At 32.5% G+C, this 23,038-nt stretch overlaps 2 protein-coding genes and 2 long non-coding RNA genes across 10 annotated transcripts in view; 2 read left to right on the top strand and 2 right to left on the bottom strand.

Moving 5' to 3' along the window:
- Nucleotides 1–6,407, top strand: part of LOC126744454 (harmonin) — a 98,611-nt gene extending 92,204 nt beyond the window's left edge. For all 4 annotated transcript variants that reach the window (XM_050451888.1, XM_050451887.1, XM_050451886.1 and 1 more), the window contains one exon: nucleotides 5,933–6,407. In XM_050451888.1, coding sequence (XP_050307845.1) covers nucleotides 5,933–5,953 — 21 coding nt within the window. In that variant the 3' untranslated portion in view covers nucleotides 5,954–6,407. The remainder of the gene's footprint in view (nucleotides 1–5,932) is intronic.
- On the top strand, nucleotides 7–5,923 carry LOC126744455 (uncharacterized). Of its 2 annotated transcripts, none has more exons than XR_007663188.1 (3): nucleotides 7–2,974; nucleotides 3,538–4,100; nucleotides 5,229–5,923. It is a non-coding gene; the product is annotated as an uncharacterized LOC126744455 (long non-coding RNA). The 2 variants fall into 2 exon arrangements; XR_007663187.1 differs by lacking the exon at nucleotides 5,229–5,923 and adding an exon at nucleotides 4,664–5,210.
- A 156-nt stretch (nucleotides 6,408–6,563) lies between the features above and the next one.
- Nucleotides 6,564–8,019, bottom strand: LOC126744639 (uncharacterized). The gene is made up of 2 exons (XR_007663258.1): nucleotides 6,968–8,019; nucleotides 6,564–6,909 (listed from the first exon to the last, which is right to left on the bottom strand). It is a non-coding gene; the product is annotated as an uncharacterized LOC126744639 (long non-coding RNA).
- A 3,327-nt stretch (nucleotides 8,020–11,346) lies between these two features.
- On the bottom strand, nucleotides 11,347–22,732 carry LOC126744630 (monocarboxylate transporter 13-like). Of its 3 annotated transcripts, XM_050452127.1 has the most exons (10): nucleotides 22,519–22,732; nucleotides 22,405–22,464; nucleotides 22,006–22,142; nucleotides 21,785–21,911; nucleotides 21,586–21,729; nucleotides 21,201–21,532; nucleotides 20,046–20,211; nucleotides 19,744–19,965; nucleotides 12,057–12,251; nucleotides 11,347–11,949 (listed from the first exon to the last, which is right to left on the bottom strand). In XM_050452127.1, the coding sequence occupies exons 3-10, from the start codon at nucleotides 22,096–22,098 to the stop codon at nucleotides 11,810–11,812; spliced, it is 1,419 nt and encodes a 472-aa protein (XP_050308084.1). In that variant the 5' UTR covers nucleotides 22,099–22,142; nucleotides 22,405–22,464; nucleotides 22,519–22,732; the 3' UTR covers nucleotides 11,347–11,809. The 3 variants fall into 3 exon arrangements, with proteins under 3 accessions (XP_050308084.1, XP_050308083.1, XP_050308085.1); XM_050452126.1 differs by lacking the exon at nucleotides 22,405–22,464 and having other exon boundaries at nucleotides 22,519–22,731; XM_050452128.1 differs by lacking the exon at nucleotides 22,519–22,732 and having other exon boundaries at nucleotides 22,405–22,467.
- Between the last annotated feature and the right edge of the window lie 306 nt (nucleotides 22,733–23,038).

The raw sequence follows: 23,038 nt of genomic DNA, 5'->3' as shown, positions 1-23,038 counted from the left end.
AAGACATGCATTAAAACGAGAGGGAACTACTTACTAACATACTTCGATTTTTCATCCTTCGTAGTTTGACACTTGACCTTTGTAGTTAGACTGACCATAAATGACTACTATTAAAGCATGTTTTTCTTATACTAACGGGGAAACTTCGAAGTCCTATATCATGTAGACATGTATGTTTTCTGAACAAATGGTACTAGTCAAATTTTTTATTACGGTCCTGTCGTTCCGCCTATAATCAAAGAGTTGCGGCGTCTTTATGATATGATAGGACTCTGCAAGGGTCCTGTCATTTATATAGTCCTATAACTATTATTAGTATACAGGGTGTTCATTTGAAAACCACTGTTTAAAAAAAAAACGCCGAAATACGTCAAAAGGTTTGTCAAGGGGGACAACTTTTTTATTTTTTCATAATTTTATGACCTTGTAGTGTATGACATTTAGAACATAATGTTCCTAGGAGCTTTTTTGCTTCATTTCGTCCAAGAAACACGCCTCAGAATTTTGTTGCAATATTAAAAAACACCCTGTATACTATATAAGTCATTCGTTGTACATGCTGAAGGGTACATGAATAAGTCCAGTAAAAATGTAATTTTGTGTCTATTGATAATGTACTGAGAATATTCGAATTTTATAAACACTATGAAAAAATTCAAATGCCTGGAAAGAATAAATAATTTCTGGAATACATGTAAAACTTACCTAATCTAAGTTGCAATGAAAATTACTTTGAGTGTAATAACTTTTTGTAAAACCACTTCAAATTTAATGAGAAATGACTTCAATGAATGTCTGCAAGTCATTTCTCTTTAGTCTAAGTCATTTAGGAAATAACTTTAAGAACCCAATGCTTGTACCACAAAAATCCAGGAAAAAATTTGAATGTAAGGAATGGAACTGAAAATGATTCCAAATGTTTGGAACATTTAAGAAATCGCTTTAGTAAAAGTCCAAAGAAATAAGAGGTGGTTCAGAAATGCCTGGAATGAACCTGAAAATTAATACAGAAGTTAACAAAACCCATAAAAGCCGATTTCTGTTAAAATTTCCTTCTGATTTTTGTAAAGTCATCAAGGTACAGAAGCACTTCCAGGAGAAATACCGAGTTTAACAAGGATAACACTCACCTATGTATCTGCTGTAAAAAACAGGATTAAAGAGTTATCCAGAGATTGGTGTGTTCACCTGTATCTTATTCTAGATCTCAACAGTTAAATTTTTTGCTGATCATAGTAAACTATATACAAATCCTCTTACTTATGCAGAACAGGTAAAAATGGATCGTCAGAAGACAGTAGAAGCACGTTTAGAGATATGGGGAATGAGTCCAAATTTATAGTACTTACAATCAGAACAAACAACCCAAGCAGAAAATCCAGGATAAATAGTATAACCGTGGCAGCTGTCTCTGATCTAGGAGGGACACATACAGCTGATTTGGCATGGGACAATCATATTGTTAAAATTGCAAAAAAAAGCCAAGTCTTTTATTCACCTCATAAAACAAGCACTTAAAGGCCGCTCAAAGAAAATGACAAGACCAAATCAGTAAGTAATTCATATTATATCAAAGATAGAGAAACATTAGAAAGGGTACAAAGAAGGGTAACAACAATCTAAAAATTAAAAGACCTTCCTTACCCTGCAGAGATTGCAGCTATCAAATTGCAAAGAGAGAATACTTATCAGAGCAAAATCTTGAACGGACATTATAATTGTCAAATTTCAAATGTCCTGCATCAGAATCAATGAATTAAAAACCATGAAACAAACTGCATTGGGTTCAAAAAAGCATGCTCAAAAAATGTTATTAAGATTTCAAAACAGTACAAGCATTGGTTATGGTATTATCGAGATTTTTTTATAGGTGTGTCCAATGTGCAAGTTTAATGTTCAAAGTGACCACCCACTTCAAGATCCAAAATCTTACAAAGTAGTGGGAATATTTTCATAAAACAAACAGCATTGGGTTTAGAAAAGGATTCTCAAAAAAATAGTAGTTAGGTTTCAAAGTAGTGCAAGCACTGGTTCTGGTATTATCGCGCTTTTTGGGCAGGTGTGTCCAACATGCAGGTTTGATTTTAAGGCGACCACTCACTTCAAGGTCCAAAAGCACAAAAACTAGTGGGAGTCTTTTGATTAAATAAACAACAAAGGATTCAGAGAAGCATGCTCAAAAAATGTTATTAATAGTTCGAAGCAGTCCAAGCATTAGTTTTGAAATTATTAAGCTTCTTGTGTAGGTACGTCCAACGTGCATGTTTGATGTTCAAAGTGACCACCCAATTCAAGAACCAAAATCTGAAAAAGTAGTGGGAATATTTTCATAAAACACACAGCATTGGGTTCAGATAAGCATGCTCAAAAAACGTTATTAAGGTCTTAAAGCAGTACAAGCATTGGTTTAGGTATTATCGAGCTTTCTGGACAGGTGTGTCCAATGTGCAGTTTTGATCTTCATTGTGACCACCCACTTCAAGATCCAAAATCTTAAAAAGTAGTGGGAATATTTTCATAAAACAAACAGCATTGGGTTTAGAAAAGCATTCTTAAAACTATAATATTCAGGTTTTAAAGTAGTGCAAGCACTAGTTCTGGTGTTATCGCGCTTTTTGGGCAGGTGTGTCCAACATGCAGGTTTGATTTTAAGGTGACCACTCACCTCAAGGTCCAAAAGCACAAAAACTAGTGGGAGTCTTTTCATTAAATAAACAACAAAGGATTCAGAGAATCATGCTCAAAAAATGTTATTAATAGTTCGAAGCAGTCCAAGCATTAGTTTTGAAATTATTAAGCCTCTTGTGTAGGTACGTCCAACGTGCAGGTTTGATGTTCAAAGTGACCACCCATTTCAACAACCAAAATCTTAAAAAGTAGTGGGAATATTTTTATAAAACAAACAGCATTGGGTTCAGATAAGCATGCTCAAAAATGTTATTAGGGGTTTAAAGCAGTACAAGCATTGGTTTAGGTATTATGGAGCTTTTTGGACAGGTGTGTCCAATGTGCAGGTTTGATCTTCATTGTGACCACTCACTTCAAGATCCAAAATCTTAAAAAGTAGTGGGAATATTTTCATAAAACACACAGCATTGGGTTTAGAAAAGCATTCTTAAAACTATAATATTCAGGTTTAAAGTAGTGCAAGCACTGGTTCTGGTATTATCGCGCTTTTTGGGCAGGTGTGTCCAACATGCAGGTTTGACTTTAAGGTGACTACTCACTTCAAGGTCCAAAAGCACAAAAACTAGTGGGAGTCTTTTCATTAAATAAACAACAAAGGATTCAGAGAAGCATGCTCAAAAAATGTTATTAATAGTTCGAAGCAGTCCAAGCATTATTTTTGAAATTATTAAGCCTCTTGTGTAGGTACGTCCAACGTGCATGTTTGATGTTCAAAGTGACCACCCATTTCAACAATCAAAATCTTAAAAAGTAGTGGGAATATTTTCATAAAACAAACAGCATTGGATTCAGATAAGCATGCTCAAAAAACGTTATTAAGGTCTTAAAGCAGTACAAGCATTGATTTAGGTATTATGGAGCTTTCTGGACAGGTGCGTCCAATGTGCAGGTTTGATCTTCATTGTGACCACCCACTTCAAGATCCAAAATCTTACAAAGTAGTGGGAATATTTTCATAAAACAAACAGCATTGGGTTTAGAAAAGCATTCTTAAAAAAGTAATATTCAGGTTTCGAAGTTGTGCAAGCACTCGTTCTGGTATTATCGCGCTTTTTGGGCAGGTGTGTCCAACATGCAGGTTTGATTTTAAGGCGACCACTCACTTCAAGGTCCAAAAGCACAAAAACTAGTGGGAGTTTTTTCATTAAATAAACAACAAAGGATTCAGAGAATCATGCTCAAAAAATGTTATTAATAGTTCGAAGCAGTCCAAGCATTAGTTTTGAAATTATTAAGCCTCTTGTGTAGGTACGTCCAACGTGCAGGTTTGATGTTCAAAGTGACCACCCATTTCAACAACCAAAATCTTAAAAAGTAGTGGGAATATTTTTATAAAACAAACAGCATTGGGTTCAGATAAGCATGCTCAAAAATGTTATTAGGGGTTTAAAGCAGTACAAGCATTGGTTTAGGTATTATGGAGCTTTTTGGACAGGTGTGTCCAATGTGCAGGTTTGATCTTCATTGTGACCACTCACTTCAAGATCCAAAATCTTAAAAAGTAGTGGGAATATTTTCATAAAACACACAGCATTGGGTTTAGAAAAGCATTCTTAAAACTATAATATTCAGGTTTAAAGTAGTGCAAGCACTGGTTCTGGTATTATCGCGCTTTTTGGGCAGGTGTGTCCAACATGCAGGTTTGACTTTAAGGTGACTACTCACTTCAAGGTCCAAAAGCACAAAAACTAGTGGGAGTCTTTTCATTAAATAAACAACAAAGGATTCAGAGAAGCATGCTCAAAAAATGTTATTAATAGTTCGAAGCAGTCCAAGCATTATTTTTGAAATTATTAAGCCTCTTGTGTAGGTACGTCCAACGTGCATGTTTGATGTTCAAAGTGACCACCCATTTCAACAATCAAAATCTTAAAAAGTAGTGGGAATATTTTCATAAAACAAACAGCATTGGATTCAGATAAGCATGCTCAAAAAACGTTATTAAGGTCTTAAAGCAGTACAAGCATTGATTTAGGTATTATGGAGCTTTCTGGACAGGTGCGTCCAATGTGCAGGTTTGATCTTCATTGTGACCACCCACTTCAAGATCCAAAATCTTACAAAGTAGTGGGAATATTTTCATAAAACAAACAGCATTGGGTTTAGAAAAGCATTCTTAAAAAAGTAATATTCAGGTTTCGAAGTTGTGCAAGCACTCGTTCTGGTATTATCGCGCTTTTTGGGCAGGTGTGTCCAACATGCAGGTTTGATTTTAAGGCGACCACTCACTTCAAGGTCCAAAAGCACAAAAACTAGTGGGAGTTTTTTCATTAAATAAACAACAAAGGATTCAGAGAAGCATGCTCAAAAAATGTTATTAATAGTTCGAAGCAGTCCAAGCATTAGTTTTGAAATTATTAAGCCTCTTGTGTAGGTACGTCCAACGTGCAGGTTTGATGTTCAAAGTGACCACCCACTTCAAGAACCAAAATCTTAAAAAGTAGTGGGACTATTTTCATAACACACACAGCACTGGGTTCAGATAATCATGCTCAAAAAAATGTTATTAGGGGTTTAAAGCAGTACAAGCATTGGTTTAGGTATTATGGAGCTTTCTGGACAGGTGTGTCCAATGTGCAGGTTTGATCTTCATTGTGACCACTCACTTTAAAGCCCAAAATCTCAAAAATTAGTGGGAGTATTCTCATAAAACGAACAACAAAGGGTCCTGGAGATTTGGAATTACTCGCAGTCCAAGAAGTTTTGGTGACAAAGTTATTGGAGTGGTCCTATTTTCATTGCCTTTATTAGGTTATGTTGTCACACAAAACCCATCAGGATTCCCTCTGCATTATACTTCGTCCCTTATTATTTGAAAAAACTTAGGAATAAAGGGATTGGGTGTGAATGGACCGATTTCTAACTGGATGTGCCATCCCTTGACTTCTTCTGTGAGGAAGCAGTTCCCTATCGATTTGCTCAATGTCCAAAGCGAGTTAATTAAAGTGAAGCAAATTGTCTTATATAATATGCATTGGGGAGTTTATGCCTTGACTGTAAATATTTTTATATATTCGTGTGTAATGCGTTTCAAGTGTACATGTTCCGCGACCACAGAAATTCTTCTCCCACGACTCAAGCAATTAAAAATGAATGTTGTTCAATTAGCCCCAAAACAAGCTGAACATAAACCTAAAAAAATATATATGCAACATTTGTTGCACTAATAATATTTAAAGCTATTAGTCGTCAACGTCTTCACTTAAGTATACTATCTAAAATAGTTTCTCTTCTCTTATTTCAGGCCGACCCTGATAAAGGATAAGCCAGCGGTGCAAGGGTAGTGCGAGAGAGAGAAACAGAGCAACAACTACTGTGGTGATCAACAAACGAACGAATGTTAAAAGCATTAATCCGATTCCCGTCAACGCGCGGCAACACCGTTTTAGATACAGGTTGCCAAATGACGCGAGAAGTAGTAGTTAAGCAACCAAATGATTAATGCTCTTAATGCGAGTAACTAGATGTGCAATTAACTTAAAATTAACTATACAATACCAAGCTCAAGCCTTACTAAATTAGTAAGCAGTATTTATTCAATATAGACGTTATTAGGTATATATAAATATATAATTTAATTAATATTTGTTTTAAATTTAAATATTTGTGCCGATCGTGTTGTGATAAGATATTAGAGTCGTAAAATGTATATTAATTTTCTAATATGTATAATATGATATTTTTCAGTATGTTTAATTATAAATAAAAATTGATTTTAATGGGGTGCATTTTGATTATTCTTAGTAAAAGACACATTTACAGCTTGGCCTATGGAGTAGCATATAGTTTAATCTGGTCCATTGTAATTGGTGTTGGATGATGGGTAGAAGCAGTAGAACAAGGAGGATTATGATTATTAATAAAAGATATAAAGCTAATAATAAGTATTTTACTTTATTTAAACAAAACAAACTTAAGACTTAAAAATTCTTTATAAGAAAATAATTATGTCCATATCTCACTCTTCATGTACCATCTCACAATATGTAGTACACATTCATATCAACTTTCCAGGCACCTTTTACAGGACAAACATTAAAACTAAGCAATGAGCTAGCTATATATAGCCTTGATTTCCTTTGAAGCCTTTTCTAAGTGCTTTATCGGGCTTTCACTTATAATCCTTTTTTTTTTGTTACTAAGGTTGTATGTAGTCTTGCCAGTTATTAACAAAGCGAACTAAAAAGAAAGTTGGCCGTAGCTGGATCTGCATTTATCATTCTACAAGAAACACCTATCTATCAAGATTCATTTTAGCTCTAATATTAACAATAATTACAGTCCTTCCTATGGTATGCAGTCGTATAGGCTACAACCCGCTGAAAATCTGAACCTTCTTATTATGACCCCACTCAGTGTGCTCAATGTAACGGTGGTAGTTTTTAACCTATATTAAACAAAAGATAAGGATTGTATTCTCTAAGATCATCCTATAGCCGAATCTCTGTTACATTCATAAAATCAAATGATTTCTTAGTACCTCAACAGTAGGGCTTTATTCCAAAACAAGCAATTGACTTACCATATTGTAAATTATATTGATAAGGGGCAAAAGATTGCTAGAGTATAATTTACCTTGTCAAGAGCCTTTGACACCATGATTGGCACTGCAAACCAAAAGATCTACTCCTTAACTCATATCAAATGAACTGAAAATAAAGTGACAAGTAAAATAATTAAAAGTAATACTCACCTAGCAAGAAAATCAATATATTTTAATACTAAAAATTGTGATTTGCGTAATTATTTAAAGAGCGCAGCCTAATAGTTATTGACTCTTAGTTAGGTAGTTAATACATTACTTCTAAACCTTGTCTCATAGTTGTGAATATCATTACAATGCAGCTATTACCGTTAGCCTATGATTGATCTGCATTTTTTAAATTTACTCTGGTTCCTTCGAGGATAATGGTACCTTCCTCTTTGGGTTGATCATAATTTGTTTCAAGGTTCAGCTAACCAGAAGAGAATTAGAGCTGGTTTATTTTTAAGTCGTTTATCGCTATGAAAATTGCAGTAGTTTTGCCATTTTTCATCGCAAATAAGTGCAAAATTTAGTTTTTTTAAGATAAGTCATTAGGTTTTGAAAAAAATTAAGTTTTTTTTGGTTCTAGACAATTTGTCATTAGTCATTCGAAGGGGCATCTTTTTCCAGGCAGTCCAAACTTCTTATTTCTTCCAAGCATTTAAAGTCTTATTAATTCACAGTTTCCTAGTATATGTTTCATCCAGAAATTAAGTGAATCCCTTTCCAAATATAACGACTAGCAGAACTAATTTAATATTTTAGCATTATATTTCTTAATTATGCCATATGTTTATTTAGGCACTTAAAATGAGCTCGCTACTAATTCCAGATAATAAATAAAGCCAGTTTTCATAAGGTCGCATCATTACTAGTTTCGAGCATTTGAAGTAATCTTTAATTTCTTATAGACATTCAAGGTAGTTTTATAGTAATTCTAGGCAATTGAAGCAATTTCTCATTTCTTACAGGCATTGGAAGTCGTCCTTACTATTTACATCTTTCTCCTTAAATTCATGCTGGCATTCGAAGTCTATGTTTTTTAAATAATTCCAGGCATTTACTATTCCTTGAAGGCATTTGAAGTCGTGTCTTTATCCAGCTAGTTAAAAAAACATTCCAGGCTTCAAATCCCTGGAAAATTGAGAATTCTGGACTGGATTCTCTTTTTTCTTCCGGGTATATTTGAGGTCATATTTGCAATTTAAATAACTTGAAGCCATTAAATTTCTCAAGTTCTTAACTAGTGCCACAATTTCTTAATTTTAAAATAGCTAATTTCTTTTAATTAATTTAATCATTCGAAGTCATTTTCTCGCTTTTTCTTAATTCATTTTAGACACTTCGATTAAATACAATTTTTTCAGTAATTCGAAGTTGTTTTTTAATTAATTTCAGACATTTAGAGCCATTAAATTTCTCACTGTTTCCATGCATTTGAAGTAATTTTAATTTTAGGTAGTTGAAGCAATTTCTCATTGTTTTTAGGCATTCAAAGTCGTTTTTCAGACATTTAAAGTCATGAAATTTCTCACTGTTTTCAGGCAATTTTTTTCTTAATTCTTGGCAACTACACCACCCACCCCAAACATTTTTCTAGTCAAAAATTCTTTTGAAAAATCACCGCTTTTTGTCCATCATATCCAATCTAATAGCACTGTTTTTGTATTAAATATTTATTAATATACATAATTATTTTAAATAAACACACTGTGTTATTAGATTAGAAATTGATGAAAAAACCAGCGGTTATTCATGCATATTATTTTGGAAAACAATGATTTTTGACAACAATTTCTTACTGGTAAGTTGTGTGGGGTGGGTGGGGGGCTAAGGGTAGGATTAATGAAAAACGGTTCTTCGGCAGAAAATAGTTGCATGAAAAAAAATGATTTTTAAGAAAATTATAGGTGATAAAAAGTCTATAGTTTTTGTATCTATACTTTTCTCACATAACTTAAAGGTTTTTCAGTAAAACGTGAAAAACCCAATTCTATTTTTCATAAGCAAGGTGTATCGCTGTGAAAATTGCAGTAGTTTTGCCATTTTTCATCGCAAATAAGTGCAAAATTTAGTTTTTTTTAAGATAAGTCATTAGGTTTTGAAAAAAATTCAGTTTTTTTTGGTTCTAGACAACTTGTCATTAGTCATTCGAAGCCGTTTAATTTAATGGTCCCAGAATGCTCTTTCCAGACAGTCCAAACTTCTTATTTCTTCCAGGCATTTAAAGTCTTATTAATTCACAGTTTCCTAGTATATGTTTCATCAAGAAATTAAGTGAATCTCTTTCCAAATATAACGACTAGCAGAATTAATTTAATATTTCAGCGCTATATTTCTTAATTATGCCATATGTTTATTTAGGCACTTAAAATGGGCTTGCTACTAATTCCAGACAATTAAAGCCACTTTTCATGAGGTATTTGAAGTCGCATCTTGACAAGTTTCGAGCATTTAAAGTAATTTTTTATTTCTTATAGGCATTCAAGGTAGTTTTATAGTAATTCTAGGCAGTTGAAGCAATTTCTCATATCTTACAGGCATTGGAAGTCGTCCTTACTATTTACATCTTTCTCCTTAAATTAATGCTGGCATTCGAAGTCTATGTTTTTAATAATTCCAGGTATTTACTATTCCTTGAAAGCATTTGAAGTCGTGTCTTTATCTAGCTAGTTAAAATAACATTCCAGCCTTCAAATGCCTGGAAAATTGAGAATTCTAGACTGGACTCTGGACTTTCTTCCGGGTATTTAAGGTCATATTTGCAATTTAAATAACTTGAAGCCATTAAATTTCTCAAGTTTCCTGACCTCCGAAGTCGTTTCTCTTAACCAGTGCCACAATTTCTTAATTTTAAAATAGCTAATTTCTTTTAATTAATTTAATCATTCGAAGTCATTTTTTCGCTTTTTCTTAATTAATTTTAGACACTTCAATTAAATACTTTTTTTTTCGGTAATTCGAAGTTGTTTTTTAATTAATTTCAGACATTTAAAGCCAATAAATTTCTCACTGTTTCCATGCATTTGAAGTAATTTTAATTTTAGGTAGTTGAAGCAATTTTTCATTGTTTTTAGGCATTCGAAGTCGTTTTTCAGACATTTAAAGTCATGAAATTTCTCACTGTTTTCAGGCAATTTTTTTCTTAATTCTTGGCAACTACACCACCCACCCCAAACATTTTTCTAGTCAAAAATTCTTTTGAAAAATCACCGCTTTTTGTCCATAATATCCAATCTAATAGCACTGTTTTTGTATTAAATATGTATTATAATATTATATTATTATTTTAAATAAACAAACTGTGTTATTAGATTAGAAATTGATGAAAAAACCAGCGGTTATTCATGCATATTATTTTGGAAAAGTATGATTTTTGACAACAATTTCTTACTGGTAAGTTGCGTGGGGTGGGTGGGGGGCTAAGGGTAAGATTAATGAGAAACGGTTCTTCGGCAGAAAATAGTTGCATGAAAAAAAAATGATTTTTAAGAAAATTATAGGTGATAAAAAGTCTATAGTTTTTGTATCTATACTTTTCTCACATAACCTAAAGGTTTTTCAGTAAAACGTGAAAAACCCAATTCTATTTCTCAAAAGCAAGGTGTATCGCTATGAAAATTACAGTAGTTTTCTTGTTTTATTGCCATTCAGTTTTTTTTTTGGTTCTAGAGAACTTTGCATTATTTAAGTTCAAAAACACAGTTTTAAAATTAAAACTATTGGCATCTTATTTCTCAACCGCATAATGATCAAAGTATATTTATTAAACTGTAAAATATACGTATGTTATATACGATTCTGTTTACACAAGGGAGAAAATTTCAGCATTTAAAATATCTACATAGCTAGTCTTTACACTCAATTACTACTCCTCTAATGTGATAAAATGGCTCCAATATCACATATATGCCACTGTGATATACTTTTCATAAATGTATACATAGACCATGATTCTTATGTATACATTTAGGTACCTATAATATTGGTAAAAGGTTCTCTCTAGTTTTCCTTCTAGGTATCTCTTGGCAAAAGGTTCAGGATAAATAACTTTCAAGATATTTCAGGTTCTTGACGTCTCATAATTTTATACAGTCTTTCGCTCATATCATGATAAAATGGGTTTAAAAATATTAAAACAACAAAATCACTTTATTAAAAAATGCTTAATTAACCATATACTTTACTTGTGAATTTCTTTAGTTAAAAAAACCCTGTACTTAACCTTAAGACTAGAATATCACACCTAAAAATATATCATTTGTATATTTCAATTTAATAAATCAGGAACATAACCCCTCTAAAACATATTTTGATGATGTTTAAAATTAAATTATAGAAACATAAATATACAGGGCATATGTGGAGGCAATCGGCTGAATTTAATAAAAATTAAGTAAGATGTGTTCTTAAAAAACGTATGTCTGTACTTATATTATAGTAACATTGAGAAACGTACGACACCTTGTACGCTATACAAAAAAAATAACCTATATACAAAACACCTTCCCCGAATGTCACTGGAAATCTCCAGTGATTTAAATAACTATTATTATTGTCAACAATTTCTATAGCATTTTTTTTGAGTTTCACTTATCAATATTTAATATCGCTGTTTTTAGTCCACTTTTTGGAGAAAATTGACTCTATCGTCAACAAAACTGCGCATGCCAACGATAAAGCCGAACCGGCATGCAGAGAGTACACGTAAGAGCCGAGTTTATCATGGAAGAGACCTAGAAATAGGAATAAAAATACAATAATAATTCATATATTTGCCATTGAGTACTTCTATTAGGAAATCAGTCATGTTGTAGTTTCAATTAAAAAGTAAAATACCCACCTATTAACGGACCGACAATCAAGGAGACGAATCCGGTAAAAAGCATGTTAATCCCGTTAGCGGCCGGGATTTTATCCAGACTGACGTATTTGGGAAGGATCACCGATTGGAATACCGCCCTCATACCTTTGGTTACTCCTAGGATCGCGATTGTCGTAAACACCAAGTTACGTTTAGTGGGCCAAATTGACAGGACTGAAACATAACAAATTTACGCTTTCCTTATGGATGGACTTATATGACAAATATAAACAACTTTTTTCGCTATTAAGCATGAAAACAGTGTTATAACAAAATCTTTAGTAGTGTTGCCGCAAGAGACGAGAGATTCTCGTCTCTCGTCTTGTCTCGTCCTCTCTCGACGACACGAGAGAACAAATTTCTCTCGAACTAAAACACCAGACGAGACTAGAAAAATACCTTCTCTCGACGAGAAATTCTCGTTTCTCTCGGTCTCTCTCGTAAAAAATATTTTTATGATCTTTCAAATAGGCAGATGAAAAGCATAACTTTTACTACTCTGTACCGATACGCTAATAATAAATATAGGTGTTTTATTTACAAAATGTGGGTTTATGTACCTAATTTCGTAAACACCCTTTCGGCTTGACAAAAGCCTATTAGATCTCGATTTCGGAAGATTGGCGTCACTTTAACATTCATTTATTCATTAAGAATATTTAAACGGATTGTATTTTGACCGCATATTTTTTTTTCATTTTTTTAGTGTAGGTTTTGGTTTTTTATATTTTTGAATAATTGAAAATAATGTAAATAACCAAGTAAATTACCTAAGTTATGATCAAACAAGTTGTGTTACCAAAAAAAAAAGCCAATTTTAATTTTTATTCTAATTTTTAAGGACAAGAAAAAATAACGACAACATGTACAAATACAACTTACTAATAAAAAAATAGTAACACTTATCTTAACATGATCTTCACTTATGTACGTAGTACCAAAGATAATTATACTAACGAATAGATAACCTACGTAAATGGCAAGCAGTGAACTGACAAGGAGACATCAATGCTTCTTAAATAAGAATATTTTATGCGCTAACCGTGTAAGATTCGAAGCGACGTTGCCATTATTGATAACATTTTAAATTTTATCTAATTCTCTCGCGCCGCGCCGTATAAAGGTAGAACGAGGTATTTGCAAAAATTAAGTTTTGGGAAAATGGATGTTTTAATTAATTTTTAGTTTCTTAACATATTGATTTAACTTATTATTAGAAACTTCTGACTATGTTTTTTGCCTTATTTATTTAGATACACTGAGATAAAATTGCTTGGGCCTTAATATATAGTGAGGTTTTGTCGCCTGCATTATGTGCCTCTGTAAAACTACATAAAATATTACACCTACCATATTATTTCATTAAAAAAATTTGTAAAAATCACGAAAATTGTTGAGCCATCATTTTGGTTTTGTTCGCATTAAAATTACAATTTCTTCATTATTATTTCAAACGCTAAAATTTAAAAAAAAATGCACATGCCTAGAAAAATAAAACGATTCCAAATCTATAAGACTTAATTTTTGGCATTTTTTGCATTCATTTGTCTTTGTACCGCATCGCAGAATTATTATTGATAAGGCCTTAATCTTTAAAGTTGACATTTGAAGTTAATTAGGAACAAAGTGGAGGAATATGTTTTAATAGAAAATAATTCTCACAAACATTTTAAATTACAAAATCAAAGAAACATTACTAGTACCTATATTATTTTTTTGAAAAAACTTAAAGTTATGGTTTAAAAAATAATAGGATATCGGAAGTTTCCAATTCTTATATAGGCCTTTAATCGAAAATACGAGAGCATGTGTTGCTTTTTTTGAGGAACGCCCTAAGACACCTAAATCTTCAAATCCTTTAATGAGATCGAGTTTTTTGTTGTATTCAATTAGTTTTTTAATGCTAACCTCACATTTTTTTCATTTTTGGTCATACCCTCACATTTTTTTTAAGATGATACTTTAAACCGTTGTCAATATCTGTTTTAAATAAATTTTCGCTCATCCAACTTCGTATTGTTGAAACGGACGGTAAAATAAAACCTTTACGCCTCAAAAACATATATGCTGCAGGAGATTTATAACAAATTGACACAGACACTTCTTTTTCCCTGTTGTTCCATTTTTTTCTAGACTGTTCATTTAATTGCATCAAAATAAATGTTTTTGGTACTACTGATAGAAATATTAACAACGGCATTACTTTTAAAATTAAATATTTATTATTTTTTTGTTTTAACTGTAAAAGTCGCATATGGATTTTTTTTTTTTTTTATTTACTTCCGAGAATTTTTATTTGCTTTTTTAACATTAATTTTCTTGGCGTCATTGTATGTATGATTTGGAAGTTTAATTATTTCCTCTAGTTTTTTTGTATTATGATCGCCTTCGTTTAAATGTAATTTTTTCGTTACATTTTCGTTGGTTGTCGGACTGTCTGTAGGTAAATCCCGTTTTTTCCCCGAATAGGTCCTTTCTGGTGATAGTACTTTTAAATGTTCATCTGCTGGGAAATATACGTAGGGTATTGCATTTGTTTTTAAATAACGCCATTTTTCCGGCCGAAAAGCGCTGTCCGCAAAATGTCTCTCACACAAGTGTTTATTTTTCAGGATTTCCAGATTCATACCAAGTAACGTTGCGTTTCCTGAAATCGGTAAATAATAAAAATACCGTTTGATGATTAATTTTTATTTCGGGCGTTGCATCGCCAAGAGGGACCTAGGAAAATATTGACTACCAATACAGTGGTCATGTATAAAATGACAAACTTATTTGACGGTCCACTAGTCGAGATAAAAAAATGTTCGTTGTTACCTGTAAATACATTGCAATCAAAAAAGATACTTTTTTATATAGATTTTTGGCTATAAAGCTTAATAAAGCTCACAGAATCAGCGTGAATTGATATATATGTTAAAGGTATTTTGACTATCAAAGTAACAAGTGGTAGAGATTTAAGCTATTTAAATAAGTAAAAAGTTTCTGTGCGTGACGTGCTATTTTATAGGCTGTAGATTTTAGTGCTCTTTAATAAATTTTAATACTTTTTTCTCTAAGTTAAAAAGGAAAGCCAATCCCTATAAAAAATAACATGGGATTTCCTGTGTTCCACTTAGCAATGGCAACACTAAGTATACAAAACTGCATGAGCACAAAAAAACGATGGCGCGCAAAAGAGAAATTCTATCAAAAATATTTGTATCAACGATCCCATCCTCAAACTTCCCCAAAATCGGATTCATATAATATCTACCTATTTAAAAAGAAAAGCGTAACTTATATTTTTGTCAACCTGATGATCTAAATTTGACGATTCGCTTTACAATTTAAGGTTACAATTTATCTTTCTAATTTTTGAGTTTGTATACTTTAAAGTTGGTCAAGATCAGAAGATTCAGTATAATAAAATAAAATATTATATTTTTCGCCTTCACTCGAAAAGTTCACTTTATTGACTTTTACAGATGAGGCAGTAAAATGATTAATAGGGAGTAAAATGATGAAGTTTACTACACGAGCTTTAGCGAAGGCAGTAATTTTAAAACGCCTATTTTACTCTAATAAATAACTATTATTATTTGTTATGGTACTATTTTTAAGGTTTTATCTCAATGTAATTATTGTTTTGGAATTTGACTATTTAAGCTGGTATTACATATTTTTATTCTTTAAATTTAATTTTAATTAACTTTGTACATCACCTCATAGTTTTACCACCTTACACATTTTTTATTTACCTAAAAGTCAGAAAATTATAGTTTTTGATTAACTGTAATTTTCATTGCCGAATAGTTCCCAATTAAAACTTGAGATAGATATAGATTGAAGGTGATGTTCATTTCATAGGTATTCAGCTGTAACTTTGCGTAAAAATACACATATTTATACCTGGCTCCTCTAGGACCCACAGTTAAAGACCTATGAAACTAACTTTAGGTACAAGGTGTTCCATTTAAGAGGAGAAACGGCATATTTTTTACTTTTTCCGTATCTTTACAAAATTGAAGATAGCCCATCGACGTATTTTAACTTGGAGAATTTGAAAATCGTAATAAGAAAACAATGTCGTCAGTCTTTTTTGTTTTTTTTTGGATTGTTTTCTTATTACGATTTTCAAATTCTCCGAGTTAAAATACGTCGATGGGCTATCTTCAATCTTTTTAAATATACCGGGAAAGTCAAAAAATATGCCGTTTTTCCTCTTAAATGGAACACCCTGTACTTACTTACTAAGGCACTGTTAAGGTTGAGTATGTTTATAGAACTCTAGGACTTACCGCAATTTAAAATCCAACGTTCGCAAATACTTGGATTTTTATAAGGAAATTTAAACATCTTTAACGTAGGATTCTCTCTTCTAGTTCGCATACAGTCATAATATTGACATACATTGCCCGACATTATGTATTACAGAACCAGTGACAAAATTTCAAAAAAATAACAGAATTATTTGTAAATAAGTTTTGTCAAAAATCGACGGAGAGCTTTGCCGGTGTTGATAACCTGTGTCGATACGTCCGTCACAAGAGCGAATAACAAAAATAATATTGCGTTGCTCAGCCGAGTCGCAGCCGCCAAATTAAATTTTGCAACACAGCCAAGCGATCGGCCAGATTTCAACGCGTAATTTCACCGATGGATCCTCGCTCGAAAAGCGGGGATCCTTTTAGGTGGTCAAAAAATTTACACGGGATGGATTTTCTATAGTTTACTATTATTTTCTTTGGTAGTAAATATAAGTAAATTTAAAGTACAAAAGCAAGTAAAGAACAAAGTTAGTTAATACATTACAAGTGTGTACAAATACGATGTACAGATTATTTACCTAATTATAAGTATTATATTTCTATACAAATATATAATATCATGCATATATATATTACACATAATATGTAAATCTAATTATTATCAAATGAATAAAAATTTGAAAATAAAAATTATTTTTATTTATTGGAAAAAATTTCTCTATTGAGGCTGCAAGAATACCAGGAATTTAAACATAATAGTGTTCTTGCTGACTCTACATTCTATGCTTTCTTATTCTTAGTCCTGCTTTTGAAAATAACCTTTCAGCAGGAACACTAGTAGCAGGTATGGCTAATATATCCCTAGCCATTCGAGTCCCCCCACCATTTTATGATATTGGTGTCACGGTTAGCTCTTTCCCCGTTCATATATCTTTGATATTCAGCTTTGGCTACCTCTTTATTGTTAATACTTTTTTTTTTGTATAATCCAGCCATAAACTCATCACTACTTGATGATTATTCTTTTTCTTGTATTTCTTCCTCAGTAGCAAATGGTTTCACATAATATGAGTAAAAGATTTCATCAAACTTTTTTAAAGATCCATCTTTAATTTCTCTTCCCCATTGTGTCAAATTAAAAGTCTCTATTTTGTGCCTTGGATCTAAAACCAATGCTGCACAATAAACCCAGTTAGTTTTGTAATAATGTTTAACCATTTTATCTCTTCCTGCTTGAAATGCCTCAATTATAGTTTTTTCCACAATATTATGATCTTTTAATTCTATATTACTTAAAGACATTAAAAAATATTCTAATTTATCTAATAATATATTAAAACCAACTATAACCAATGGTAGGGTTGAGTAGGTTTCTCCACATAATGTAGTACTGAGGGATTTAAAATATTTCAACAATTGACATACTATTTGAATTAGTTGCCATTGTTCCTCAGTTAAATTTAAATGCTTTAAATCTTCGTTGCTTTGATTAAAATTATTAAGGGCCTTTTTTAAAGGAATTGCAATATTTAACATGTCGTAAGTAGAGTTCCATCTTGTAGACACATCTATACTTACAGAAATATATTTAATGTTTGAAGTATCACAAAATGTTTTTAAGAGAATTTGCATTTGTTCAGATTTTTTAATTTTTTTAAACAGAACTCGTATTTTCATTAAAGGAGGTAATTCTTCTTGGTTAATTTCGGCTAAATCATCGTCGTTATCCTCTTCAAGGTATCTTGTACACCCAAGTTTAAGATATGTGCAAAACATCTGTTTATATAAATAAAACATTAACAATAATTTAACTGCACCTACCGATTTTGTTTTGAATTTGAACATATCTACTAATGTTGCTTGAACAGATAAAACCGAGGATGAAACGTCAGTTAACTTTGATGGGAAAATTGAGACGAATTCTTGTGGATGTTTCGCTTTAAAGTGCCATTTTAGTCCAGAGGTATTTGCTTTGCTCATTTTTATCTCAGTTTTAATATTAATTTTCAAGCACAAATTACATGAAGCCACTTTAATCTTATCAGCCAAAAAACTAACAGTAAAGCTGCATATTTTGACTTTCTTGCCGATTCATTATCTATTGTTTTTTTCTCTTTGTATTCACTCGCAGTTGTTTGAATCATTTTTGTACGTTTAGGATACCTCTCCCTAGTCTCCCTTTTTGTTTTATATATTGAGGTAGATGGTCGATCTTTATCACTTTCACTGTCACTAACCTCCTCTTGTTCAACATTAGTCTTATCTTTGTCACTATCGTCCATTTCGATCAAATCGGTAGGTACCATTTATACAACAGGTCAATCGGCGTCGGCCTTCTTGGAGCAAAGGGCGCGATAAAGGTATATTGGTTTTTCCCACAGATGTAAATAGCTCCTCACGAAGCTCACGAGAGCTCCGTGCGGAGCTATTTACATCTGTGGTTTTTCCCATCAGTTTGATTAAATAAGACAAAGCGGGCAAGACGAAAAACCCCAAGTTCAGAACCATCTATCAACCATTAGGTATAATATATGCATGTTTTATGAGGGGATTATTATTTTCTTAAGTTGGGTCAATTCCGCCTCTATAAATATTCTAGTAATATTGAAGGTAAATATGGGTTCTTTTAATCATATTTGATGGTTACTATTTGATCATACTTTGATGGTAATTAAAGTATTAAATTAATTTTTTGTCCTTATTTTTATGCAAGGATTACACCCTCGACAGGATGCCGCTTACCTTTCAATCACCCTGTATTCATCAGCCGTCCTGTCTTTATTTTTTTTTTGGTATTTTTGTTATGTTTTAACGAGAGGTACGAGAGAAGCGAGAGACGGCTTGTTGCTCGTCTCGGCGGCAACACTAATCTTTATTTCCCATAAAAATGAAAAAGTGAACTTCCTATCTGATAAGAGGCCTTTGAAAAATCACCCGAATTGTTTGAACTCTTCTTTTACTACAATTTTAGTATTGCGACATTTGTTGCGCAACATTTTTCTACCTCCATGAATATAAAATCTCGCTCCTCATATGCTTTTCATCGTTCATTTTGATTAAAATGACTTGATATAACCGTTTTTTAATGACAATTTGGCAAAATACTTCGCAAATGTCGTTTGTGCTACGTTTGTGCTATTCAGGTACTATTTCAGACCTAAATAGTACATTTAAGGCATGTTTCTTGAAAAAAGAAAGAGATTTCTTCTTCCAGGCAGTTGAGGAAATTCAAAATAACTTCCAGGCACTTTTATGGCTTCAACTGCCTGGAAAATCAACTCTTTCAACGGCAACCAGAAAGTTGAAAAAGTGCCGAAAGTTTCAACTTTTTCAAGTCAAAAACTTGAAAACTCTTAAAACAGACTAATTTCTGAACATTAAAACCAAAGGTGCTAAAAGAAACCTTCATTTCTCACCCGTTCTTCCTGTAGAAGCGACCACTAAGGCACTAACGTACATATACTTGGCAGGCACCTGCATACAATGACTCGCAAGCGGTATTGCCAATCTTCCGAAAATATCCGCTAAACTTTGTACGGACATGGCTGTGGCCACGTCGCCGCTATCGAACAACGACAGGTCTCTTAACATGAACTGGATCATTAGCACGATGTTCAGTTCAGAAGCGAACGATATACCTATAAAATTAATTAATTTTAACGTCAACAAGAGTAAACGGTTCTTTTGTGATTAATTAATTAAAGAAAAGACACTTTACCTAAGCCTATTATCACAATGACGAGTGGCACGTCCCTCAGTAAATGCAGGTCGAAAACGTTGAAAATTTTCGACCAAACAGTGGACGTTTGAGCAGGTACAGTGGTGTCTTTATACACTGGGGTCAGGAGGGGTTCGTCTTTTATTAGGGCATTTTTTGATACGTCCTAAAGAAAAATCACAGTCAGTTTTCCTAGGATATATAGTGCCCTAATATTCTTCCTAATTTTAAACGCTAGGTGCAAGATTTTTTGTTCTAAGGGGTTATTTTCCGGTATAACTTAGGAACCAACTTCAATATTTTTATAGGCTAATATACAGGAGTTCTGAGGATCAATTTAAGGGTAAAAAAGTGATTCGGGCCCAACAAGTTTATTAGTTAAGACAGTTTTGGTTGGGACTTATTTTTTGCAAATTTTCTTAGCATATTGTTTTTACAAGAATTAATTGGAATATTGTTACAAGGGTTTTGGGTTAAAAAAGGGCGTTTTTTACAGAATAATTTCATATATGAACGTTTTTTGTACCGTAAAAAGACTCTAAGTTAGAGGCAAATTTGTCTGTCAAGGTCCAAGAGAAACGCATATTGCAACGTCAAGAATTTTAATCACTATGGGACGTTTTTGGGCATAACTTGGGAACTACTTGGAATATTGTTATAATTTTTTGACAGTAATATAAAGGGGTTCCTGAGGATCAGTTTGAGAGTCAAAACATGATTCTAGGTTAATAATTTCAGAAGTCACGGCAGTTTTAGTCGAGGCATTTTTTTTTGTTAACTTTCCGAGCTAATTTTTACAATTTGCAAATATTTGCACAAAATAATGAAAATTCTATAAAGAAAGGGCAATTCATACCCAACGGTTTCATATATGAACGTTTCTTGTGGCTCAAAAACTTTTGTAGTTAGAGACAATTTTGTCAACCAAGGTCCAAAGGAAACCCATATTGCAACGTCAAGAATTTTATCACCTAGAAGACATTTTTGGGTATAACTTAGAAACTACTTTGAATATTTTCATAATTTTTTTACAGTAATATCAAGGAATTCTTGAGGATACTTTTAAGGGTAAAAACAAGCTTCTAGCTCAACTATTTCAGCCACAATAATTAGAATAACTTTTAAAAACATTATTACAAAATAATTACTGCTTACCTCATTAATGACAACACTAGTTTCTAAAGGGGCTCCATTACTAAGACCCTCTTTTTCTTTTAAAAGCTCCTTCTCCACTTCTCCACCCTCTTTTCTCCTTAGGGGTCTCAAAAGGCCACATCCGATCAAGGAAAACAGCGACATAACAAACAAAACCAAAATGGTGAACTTCCTCCCAGAACTTTTCAAAAAAAGCACCAGAACTTTGGATAAAATGATCGGAGCCACACTGGCACTGGTAACGGTGAGACTAGTGGCTATCGTCAGTCTTTTTTTGAAATATGTGTAAATCGCTAAGTAGGTAGCGGGCATAACAATGCCTTGGCCTAAACCTTAAAGGGAAATGTTAAAAATACAGTGGATTGGGTAGGAAATACCTCCTTACCAATCAAAACTGCAGTAGAAAAAAGTAGATATACATAAGAAGCAGCGAAACTGCTTAATAATATTCCAAGACACATCAGGGAAGCCCCAATAAAGGCCACTGGTCTCATCCCATAAAGTTTAAGAAATGGACTTGTAAAGAATCCTTAGAACAAATTAATAAGACTATAAACTAATTAAAATGCATTAAAAACACTTACCAAACATACAGTATAAGGAGCTGTGTAAATGTAGTAAAAATGAGGTTTGAGCAGACGATACATCCCATGCCTTGAACTCATCTCTGAATATTAACCCAAAACAAGGCACTAAAGTGAGCAAACTTACCTAAAAATGAAAGACTCCTTACATAACAACTTGCTCATCTTTACTATATTTGAACAAAGATTCAGTATCTTATTAATCCAAAGAGACCACTCACATTAATAATAATGATAGCCCCAACAATGACCCATCCATATCCACCGTCAGGGTAATGAGGTTCTGTCTTTTTCGCCTCTTTTTCATTCTCCATTTTTCTACTGAAAACCTTTTGGCAGTACCCACATATTATTGGTGCTGTTAAAAATTTTCACATATTATTATCTCTTCGTTTCCTGGCAGTAATAAACAATAAGATTTTCTCCAAATTAATATTTGTTTAGGCTGATAATAGGTGTAGATAGATTAGTCGGAACAATGGATCTGTTAGTTGAAAGCTTTTTTGTATTAATGGGGTCACAAGCAAATCATTTAATGATGAGATGCGTCTGATAAAGTGATTTAGTTTGATGATTATATTGGCTTAAGTAATGACTATTGAGATGTTCAGTATACTTACGTTGTTGTCTGCTCGGTATCTTCGGGACTGGCAATAAATGTGGTTGTGCAAATGTAACTTCTACTTTAAATTGAGTTTCAGAAACAGGAGAATGTTTTAAATAAGGTTACTTACATTAAGGCAGCTTTTCTGTACTAAAATGCTCCAATTATAAGTATAAAGTATTAACTATATTAAGAATAAATAAGAACAAGTGCACGCATTGACTCATGACACATAAAGTGTAAAAATCGGACTAAATGAAGGCTTTTATCGTGAAGAACAACAAATTGAACAAAACCTTTAAAATTGTATCGTCATTTTGCGTATAATGTTAATAATAATAATAACAATAACAATAAAAAAAAATTTGACTAGTCTATCCTTGTCTTTCCTTTGCAAGCGTATTATTCTGTCTCTGTCTGTCACATTACCAAAGGAAATGAATCACAGCTGATTTACTTCAAATGTCAAACAGTGTAGAGAGCATTTTGAACCGTCAGGTTTTGCCAGATTATTTTTAGTTTATTAATTCAATGCGCTAAGGATTTTCTTGTGTATTATAACTTTTTAGTGGCCAATACTTATAATTATAAGAAGTTTCACTATGAGGAATTTGAGAAAAAATATAACATTAAAGTGCATGATGCTGTGT

Source organism: Anthonomus grandis, chromosome 14, assembly GCF_022605725.1.
Source record: "Anthonomus grandis grandis chromosome 14, icAntGran1.3, whole genome shotgun sequence".
In the NCBI taxonomy this organism is placed as follows: Eukaryota; Metazoa; Arthropoda; class Insecta; order Coleoptera; family Curculionidae; genus Anthonomus; species Anthonomus grandis.
The sequence above is the reverse complement of the archived record's forward strand: the minus strand, read 5'-3'. Positions and strand labels throughout refer to the sequence as shown.

Bases quoted from the DNA above. Each gene is read 5' to 3' on its own strand.
- LOC126744630 (XM_050452127.1), bottom strand. From the start codon at position 22,098: ATGGAGAATGAAAAAGAGGCGAAAAAGACAGAACCTCATTACCCTGAC. The intron at 21,730-21,784 runs GTAAGTGTTTTT...ATTTGTTCTAAG, and splicing joins CTCCTTATACTGTATGTTTG to GATTCTTTACAAGTCCATTT. The intron at 11,950-12,056 runs GTGGGTATTTTA...TCCTATTTCTAG, and splicing joins GATTGTCGGTCCGTTAATAG to GTCTCTTCCATGATAAACTC.